At 36.0% G+C, this 9,807-nt stretch overlaps 1 protein-coding gene across 3 annotated transcripts in view; it reads left to right on the forward strand.

The window, feature by feature from the left end:
- Window positions 1–248: 248 nt before the first annotated feature.
- The window catches only part of LOC106461118, a 25,821-nt gene continuing 16,262 nt past the window's right edge, over window positions 249–9,807 (forward strand). For 2 of the 3 annotated variants that reach the window (XM_022387996.1, XM_013920908.2), the window contains exon 1: window positions 249–2,607. In XM_022387996.1, coding sequence (XP_022243704.1) covers window positions 492–2,607 — 2,116 coding nt within the window. In that variant the 5' untranslated portion in view covers window positions 249–491. Of the gene's footprint in view, window positions 2,608–7,067; window positions 7,256–9,807 lie in introns of all 3 variants that reach the window. The other variant, XM_022387997.1, reaches the window with a different exon arrangement.

Below are 9,807 nucleotides of genomic sequence, written 5' to 3' on the forward strand. Positions count from 1 at the left end.
CAAGAGCTTCTTCACAAGGATGCTATTGAAACCATCTGACTAAGTTCAAGTTTTTGTGTAAAAACCATATTATAGTACATTTACTAAAAAAATATTTTTTTTATTAATTAATACAAACCTTGAAATCCAAATACAGTTTAGTAGTGATTTAATGCATATAGTGTTTTGTTTGAAGCATGAAACTTGTTTAAAACTGAGTAATTTTGGTAAATTTGTTAACTCTGTTCTGTATTTATGTTTTATAGGTTTGGAGGATGAAGCTTAAAGAAATTGTGCTCAGAATATTCTTTTTTATATACACATGACAATGATAGTATGAAAAATGCTTCTAACAAGAACTTCAGTAGAGATAAACCACACATTCCCTTGATATAATATTCAATTGTATTTCAATGAAAGAAGGTGGAGACAACTTACAAAGTTTGCTGTATATCTAATTGGGAATGTATTTGTGCCTAGTTAGTTGATGCAATTAGTAAACATCTTTGAAGATGAGCAACAACAAAGACAAAACTAAAGATTTAATTTCTATACCTGTAATAAAGAAGTCCCCTGCAATGAAAAAGAAGTTGAGAAATAAAAATGAAGTAATATCTGAAGCAAAAGGCACAATATCAAAGTTGTTTCCACTTTTTGGATTTATTGAGGTAAACCACCCAATTAAAGCCTCAATTTACTTTGATGCTTTTTGTGTTGAACATGGTAAAGTTGAAAAACTTTCAGATTTAAATTTTAAAATTGGGCAAGCTGTGTATGTTTGTGCTAAGAAAGGACGCCCTGATGGTCAAGCTAAATTTCGTGCTACTAAAGTCTGGAGAATGGCAAATCATGAGTTATTTAGTCGTACTCATCCGCCAGCAAAAAAGAAAAATATAAATACAACAAAAATGAATAAGTTAGTTAGTAATGGCAAACTTTCTGGAATATCTTCGAGCATCATAAGTTCTCAGCAAGATTCAGATATAAGTGATGCATCTTTAGATAGATATCACAATGATGAAAAATTAAGTATTAGCACATCTACTTCAATTAGTTTGTCATCTCACAGCGTGCCAGAAAAAACATCATATCATAGAATAAAAGACAAAAATTCTTTGCCAATAACTTCATGGGATAAACTTAAGAAAATTACTAACCAGAATGGAAGAATTCATCCTGAAGGAGAGAATAAAGCATGCATTAGATTTGGTAACCCTGAAGAAGTTGTTTTGACTATAAGTGATGTTGTCTTTGATAATAATAAAAGAATTAAAAATTTAATATGGCATATTGATGATAACCAGCGTGTTCAGTTTGATGCAATTGAAGCTAATTTTATTGTTGGTTCTTGGATTGCTACAAAGGTTTGGATTGGTGAGGCACCAGAAAGTTCTTTACCAAATGCTCTTAAAAATGAGAAATATTGGCAAGAATTAGTGAATAAATATGCCTCTTTGTTTGAAGTTGAATACACTTTACCAAATCCATTACCAGAATCAGTGAATGTTCATCCAAGATATGCAGGTAAAGAGAATTGGAATGAAGTGCAATCTACTGAGTTGTCAATAAATTGTGCAAGTCCTTGGGATGAGTGTGAAGGGTGGGACTCTCAAGACAATACAGGACTTCAAGTGACATTTTCTGATAATGGAAAGTTTGTAAGTGAATATGAAGAAGATTACATTTCAAGTGTAGAGGATGAACCTGATAGAAGTTTTTTTTCCAATAGTAAATTTCAGCCAACTTATAGTTTGCAATTAGAAAGTTTAAACTCTCAAAAGATCCATAGATTAGACAGTGAAAATATTCAGACAAGGGTTGAAAAGCATTCAGAAGAGAGTTTTGACAGTATTAAAGACCATTTTGACTGTCATAAACTAGATCATTTTTCAGAACTTTCAGACAGTTTGAAAACAGAAGAGATTAGCAAAAATGTCTTAAATCTTCCTCATGAAGGGTTAAAAGAAGAAAAATTTAAGGCTTCTTCTGATGAACCTTCTTTAGAGTTATTTAAAACATTGTTAGAAGATTCTAATAATAGTGTACATGATGCAGTTAGTGCTTTCTGTAGTCAGTTGAGTTTTAATGAAGTAGAAGACAAACTCCAACTTGCAAAGTTTAGCAATTCTATTGTGCAAATAACTGAGGAAAATAAAGGGTTAGAAAATATTGAAGAATTGAAATCAAAAGGAATGAACTTCTGTGCAAAACAGTGTGATACAACTTTACAAGAGGTTGTTTCACCATCTGTGAAAAATGTTGTTAATGCTACAGGCCATCTCAAGAAGATTGATAAATATTGCGTCTGGATAAAGGTGAAAAATACATTAGTGCCTGTGTGTTGGAGTCATATTTATGTTAATGGAAGAAGAGTGTGTGGAATTACTAAAAAGTTGGAAGATGTTTTAGAAGAAAATGCAGTTGTACATTTTGCTTATATGCATACTTTTGCATATAATTCTGAATGGGTATATGTGTATAGCTTGTGGAAAGGAAAAAAACCTAAACAAATATCAGAGCCCACTGTTGAAGAGTTTCTGAAAGAGCTGGAGTTAAAAAGCAGATCCTTTTCTGTTAGTTGTAACTCTACGTATAGTACAAAGAAACAAGACCAGATTGGATATAGAGGTTTGTTTCTTTCTTGTATTCTTTATTTTAATTTAAACTGTTTTATCATTCTCCTCCCTACTTATTGATTGTTTTTCATTCAGTGTTTACACTAATAATATTAGCTTTTAGGTTCTAGTGATTTTCCACTTTAGATTCAGTGCATTCACAAAATGTAGTTTGAGAACAGTATGAATGTGTAGGATGTGTAACTATTTTGTGAAGAAGTACAATAAGTACTTCTTAACAATCTACACAGTTGTACTTGTGAGACCTCAAATTATGACTCTTGAGATGATAAAAACAAAATATTTTGTTTTTTAACATATTTGATCTCAAATGAGATACTTTTTGTTTCCTTTTAATATCATTAAACATAGGAAAATGATGTTAAGTAAGCAAGAGTTTCATATTTCCTTAAGGGCTATGCCTCATAGATAAAGTCACTAACACATTAACAAATGGAAAGTTGGGTTAAAGAAGAACTGTATAATTCTGTAATAGTCATGCCTCAAAGATGCAATCTAAAATGCTACTTGCATTAAATTAACAATTTTCTTTTTTTCAGTATTTGCCCACAATTAATATGGAGTGAAATTCCTGATTAAAAAAGAAAACAGTTATTTAATAACTCAAATTGGAATTTCTACTTTACAAATTTAAGTTACAAGCTTCAAGTGACTGGTGTAAGATTTTTAGCTTTCTTGCTCCACATATTATGCAAACTTTACCTGTTTAAAATGATACTAATAACTTTGACAAAAAATGTCAAACAACACAATAAAATTGTGAGAACTGAAACTAGTTCCTATTTTCTTGAAACTTGTAGCTCCCAAACTCTAATCTTCTCACAAATTTTAATTTATTGCTATTTTACTCTTTGTGTCATTAAAAGTTTGGCTTCAACATACTTGTGTCAACTTGCCATTTTTAGATTACAGTGGATGTTTTAGCTTCTTTAATTCTTTTCTTCCAAGTTTCAGCTATATAGTTTTTACTTTCTGACTAATTATGACTTACCAGCTCTTCACATTCATACAGATTTTAGTTTCCTAGATTTGTTGTACTTTGAAGTTTACTGATGTTCGCATACTGCCTCTTTCTAAATGTTTGAGCTGAGCTTGCTTACTAATGCAGATTTTAAACCACTATCTCCCACTTTTAAGACATCCTTAAAATTTTCCACAACTGTCAATGACATACAGTTTATCAGAAGGTAGGAAATTGAACAAAATCAAGTAAGTCGAAGTGTAAAGGGTACTTCAATCAGGTCATTTACAGTCTAAGCCTATTTCAGGTGTATAATTTAATAAAAGTTGGTTTTGGGAGCTTGTACCTTAGTATGAAGTTATACATCAGTTTAAACTGAACTATTTACAACCCTTTTCCAGTTTAGAGTACATAATTTACAAAAAGTTAATTTAGCTACATGCAGTGGCATATCCTGAAATTTGAAGGGGGGGGGGGGGTACAAGTCTCAACATTCATATTGACCAATATTTTCTGTTTATTTTTATAATATCTAAACTTTATTATTTCCTTTACATTGGTTAAATGAGTGTTATAGCACGAGCACTTTAAGCTGTGAGATAGAAGATCATCAATTACTAGCTGCAGGTAAGTAGAGAGAGAATTTACCTTAAAAAATACAATGAAGATGAATTAGCAAGTTTATTCAGAAAATAATTATAGCTTCCAGGTTAAGTACAGACAGAATTTAACTTAAAATAATACAATAAAGATAATCAGCATGTTTATTCAGGAAATAATTACAATTTACAGAATTAATTACTGAGATGTTACAATGGGTTTAAACTTGTGAATAGACAATTGATGAATCATTTGCTAGCAATGAATTCAGACGTCAGTAGAAGCTAAGGTGTATATTCCCAAGCGAGAACTCATCTATAACTTCATCGTGATGAAGAGTCAAGCAGTGGACATAAAGCAGTGTTAGTACGTTCAATCTCACTTCATTCATAGTGCTCCTCAGTTATGACTTCAAGTATTTTAGAGCACTGAAGAAATGCTGGTTGGTGGCAGTGGTGATGGGAAGTGTTGCAAAAATCTGCAGTAGAGTAGTAATATTTGGGTATGTGCCCAATCTTTTGGCAACAGACAGTGACTCCAGAACTGCTTTAGACCTCTCCTTAGATTCCCGTATCTTCCAATAACTTTGCCAACACAGATATTCAGCTTCAACAAGAAATCTTCCATAAAATTCAACTGCATGTTTAATCGTTTCAAAGTTAGTTTCAACAGAAAGAGAAGAAGCAAGTTTACCCAACTGTAGATTACTGCTGTGTCGAGATGTAAATCTATCATGGAGTTGTGCCAGTATATAAAAGGGAGAAATAAAGCTCTCACGCTGATATTACTGGAGGGTTAGCTTTATTTTTCCGGTGATTGATGTTTCAAGGTATTGGAATGTCTTCTTCATACTATTTCTCATCTTATGCAAACAGACGGTCAAACATTTACCTTCCCAATAGGATTGAAGCACATCTTTGCAGGTCTGTATACTTCCTAAAGCAGCCATAAGGTATTGTTGTGTTCCCTGAAGTTTTCAGACAAAGGTTTGGTAACATTTAGGACTGTTGTTATTACTTCCAAGCTGACCAAGAAACCTGGGTCACAAATTGCCTTCTTATAAGCAGTTGGTTTGCCAATTACAGCAATGTTTGTTTATTGACAAAACATCTGGACTTGCTATTACTAATGGATATAATTCTTTAAAGATCAGGCTAGCTTGCTGATTCTCCACCAGTCATGTTTTGCAGTGATCTTTTATGAGCACTTGATGGATACATCTCAGAAGTATTGTCTTGTAAGACTGACAGCCTTTTGTGACACTGTTTGAAAAACAGTGCAATTTCATTCATAAAACTAACTGCTGATTGGATTTCCTGCATACTACATGCTTTCACTAAACAAACATTAAGAACATTTCTCAAGAATGTGCTTCTGGACATCATTTTTGCCACCAGACATGGCAGCAGCTCCATCGTACCCATGACCTACCATTTATGAAACATCCACTCCAGCACATGGCTGAACTGAATCATAGTTCATGACGTCAATGTGCAAACTGAAAATAGCAGCCAATAACATGCCACATTATTGACATCACTCAGCTCCTGCGATTCATGACTACGCTGTAATTGGAATTTTGGAAACCATGAATAGGATTTTGAGTGAGCTACATGTAAGTTGAAGCTAAAGAACATAAAACTGCAAAAATTTACATAGCAAAATTAGGAATTGCAGGGAAAAACTGGTCAAAAATAGAAATACAAGTGTGGGGGGCATGGCTATATGGCCTCCCCCCTTGAGGTTAGAAATGTGATTTTGAATGTTTAGGATAATAATTTGGTACACGAACTTCCCAAACAGCAGTCAGCTAGGGCATGGTAACTGGAGGCTCAAGGATCCCAAGTTGCAAGTTATATGTCTGTTTATCTCTCTAAATTCTGACTGAATTCATCAGGAAGAAAGAGTCGAAACACAGAAGATGCAGTCTTTATTTACTCAAAATCACATATACATATTAAAACAGATAGACATTAAACAAAAACTTTGTGAGGTCTCTCCCTCATAAATTCAGGGTGTGCTACCCCCCTCCTAAATTGAAAGCAAACCCAAAGTCAAAATATATAACAATAAGAAGTCTTGCACCATGAATTGAAGCAAGAAAAACTAAAAGCTTAAGGCTATACTATACAAAAAAAAGTTGAACCAAAGTCTTTGGAAAAATCCCAAAGTTTGCTGAAAGTTTGAATAAAGAAAAATCTGCTGCATGAAGGAGAACCTAGCTTTTAATACAAAACACAAAAATATTACTCAAAGTCAGGTTGCACATGACTTTAATTTGCTGCAAGTTGTGCAAGAGCAATGAAACCCTTGTTGAATGAGAAAAGACAACCTACTATTCCGATACAGTATTTCCCTCTTCTCACAAAATTAGATATTATCATCCAGTGCTGCCCTCTATGTGCAAACTTTTTTCTTTACATATGCCACAAGCCTTGTGCTCCCCCCTATTGGAATCAAAAGATTCCAACATGTCTCTCTCGCAAATCATCATGCGTCGCTTCTCCACCAATAGGAGCGTGACATACTCACGTGATGCATGTGACTCCCTCTATAAGCCTCTACTGAACTATCACTTCTTGTTTGGCAGTGCTTGTGCTTGGAAATGTTGCTTTGTTTGTTTCAAATTTCACGTTCAACTTTAGTATTCTTGCGAAGTGGTTTTTATTTAAATTACTTCCACGTTTATTAAGACTGTTTCCCCACTTTAATTTAATCTCAGTTTATTGCAGTTGCATTATTATTATTCATTTTGATTTTGGTTAACTCTTCTTGATTATGAATTCCAAAGTTCATGTAACCACTTTGGGGGTCACACCTGAGACTAGTGCTATGTCACAAGCTTCAGGTGTGGGCGATCCGACGGGAGATTTATCAGCATTTATTCGCAGGTGATATTGAACATTACATGGATCAACCTCCAGACCTCGTCCACTTCCTCCCAAACATGCTGAGCCTGTTCAGGCTGATGAGGACTTGGATCTCCTATTTCCACCTCCTGATTTTGCTGTGCCTTCCCATGCCCCTCCTGAGGAGTCAGTTAGGCCTACTAAGGTCTTTTTTGGATTTCGTTTCTCAGGTATGTGATGTTTTATCCTTTGCCTCTATTTCCTATGAACCACATCCTTCCTTACTGCATGACCAATCTTCACATCCCTATTTGGTTTTTTTCCCCCTCCCCAGATATTCGGGTACATGCTGGCCAATTTGCCTCACAATTAAGTGATGGGACTAGCATGGGCTTCGGATCAGTTTGCTCTTCCATATCATCATGCAGACTTTCATTTTCTAGATCAACAATTGTTAGGTTCTATTTTACCAGTTTGGGGTGGTGGTCCCTGAATCTCCTGTGAGTTTGACCCATGCCCAATTTCCCCACCTTCATCTTACCCTCACAACTTTTTTGCGATATCTCTCTACTATCAATCTCCTCTCTGAGGCTCTTCACTGAAATCCTGAGGGGTTTTCTGGTGAAATCCTCTCCCTTCTTTCCTCCATATTGGCTTATTTGTTATCTTCAACTCTGGCTTGGAAGGTCCCAACATGACCTTAACTCGTGTCTGTTTACCAGCATCTTATCTTCAGGATTTACGTATGACCCCATTTTTGTGGTGTTACATATTTGAAACGATCCCTGAGTCCTTGGAGTCACGAGTTGCATCAGTACAACAACAGTATACCCTATCCAATCTTGTTGCCCATTTGTCTCAGTTGGAGCCCAATATGGCACCTGTTACAGTTTTTACCCAATCTTTACCTGTCCCTCCTTCTCAAGGTGCCTCGTCTCATCGTTTTCTTCAACGATGCATATCACGTCGCCAACAGTATCAGTGACTAACCAATGGGAGCTCAACTTGCCAATTTTTCTTTATCAATGATGTCCTTTCATTGGGTTCTTCAAGTTTTATCTGAAGGATTTGTGGTCCCGTTTCTTTCCCCACCTCCCATGTCTCCTACAAGCGTTTCCTGCCCTCCGCCTCGGGATTCCATGACTAGCCAGCATCTATCAGAGGTGGTTCAGGGCCTACTATTTCAGCAGGCTATTGAACCTGTTCTACATACTTCACCAGGTTTTTCATCCAGACTCTTTGTTGCTCCCAAGAAAACTAGGGACTGGAGGCCTGTCATTGATTTGTCCCGCCTCAATCGATTTTTTCAACAGCCCCATTTTACCATGGAGTTATTTCTCACTCTGTGGTGGGAATTTTCTCTGGGCTTATGAATGACCAAAATGGACATCGCCAATGTTTATCTACACATCCGTGTCTCAACACAGTCTTGTCCATATCTTTGGTTCGTCCATCATAGAATGGTTTAACAATTTCATGCCCTACTCTTCGTGTTTGCTTCTGCCCCTTATGTTTTCTGTCAGATGGTCAGAGCTTTTCCTCTCCATCTTCATGGGGCTGCAATTCCACCATTATATGGATAACTGGCTGCTTATTGCTCATTCCAAACTGGAGTCGGCCACCCATACTTGTCAGCTCCTTCATGTGGCTGCTCAAGTGGGCTGGTTAATCAAATTGTAGAAGTCCTTCCTACCTCCTACCCAATACCTTATCCATTTAGGAGTCATTTTTAACACTCAGTCGAGCCCTATCTTCTCCCCTACAACTTCATTCCATGGAATTGTTTGTTCACCATGGTTCACGAGGTTCTATCGCTTTTAGGGATGTGGTTTTAACTGAATCCTCTTGGTGATTGACCCATGCACCCCAGCCCTAAATGGATGCATCTGTGAACAGATGTAAACCCAGGTGAGTAAATGGGATGCCCACTGACATATGGGCCTTGTCAAACCACCAAAGCAGATTGTCAAATAGGGTATGAGGAAGGGTAACAAGAGCTGCCAAGTGATCCCGAGCAAGGTTCCATTGATTATGAAGAGCCAACTGAAGGGATCGCATATGTGCACGAACAAAGGGGACCAGTAACGTCATTGCATTGGGCTGTTGACGAGCAGTCTTTGCATATCAATGTACTTGAGCTTCTCACGGTCTGTCGGGCTTTGAATCACTTCCTTCCTCTTGCCAGACATTGTCTGGTGATGATTCATTCCAACAATTCTACAGCAAATATCAGTCATCAAGGGACACCTGGTCAAGATCTTTCTGTTTTTGTACATTGGATCTCCTATATTGTGGCTCACACGCACCACATTCATCTCATTGCGTGTCATGTTCCTAGTGCTTTCAATTTTCCAGCAGATCATCTTTCCCACCCCAACTAAATTTATCCGATGGAGTGGTCTTTAGATCCCCTCATATTTTGGTGGTTTTGCAACCTATGAAGTTTTTCACATGTAGATGCATTTGCCACAGCCCTTACCTCTCCCAACATGGGGTCGATCAATTTGACCAAGTCATGTGACCTTTTGTACTCATTTAAAGTTGATATAAATTTAATACTTATAACTCTCTATATATTGGGTATATCTTCACGAAATTTAGCAGTCTTTCAGTTAATATTACAAGTCTTTCACATACAAAAAACTATATTTCTTAGTGAAGTATTTCTAATAAAATAAAATAAAGTTTTGTGCATGAATATATTGAATATTTGTTTTGAATAGTTTGCGTGCAAAGTAATTTTCATGTTTAAATTAAAAATACTTTTTGTCATATCAAAAAT

Source organism: Limulus polyphemus, unplaced genomic scaffold (genome assembly GCF_000517525.1).
Source record: "Limulus polyphemus unplaced genomic scaffold, Limulus_polyphemus-2.1.2 Scaffold900, whole genome shotgun sequence".
Taxonomy (NCBI): Eukaryota; Metazoa; Arthropoda; class Merostomata; order Xiphosura; family Limulidae; genus Limulus; species Limulus polyphemus.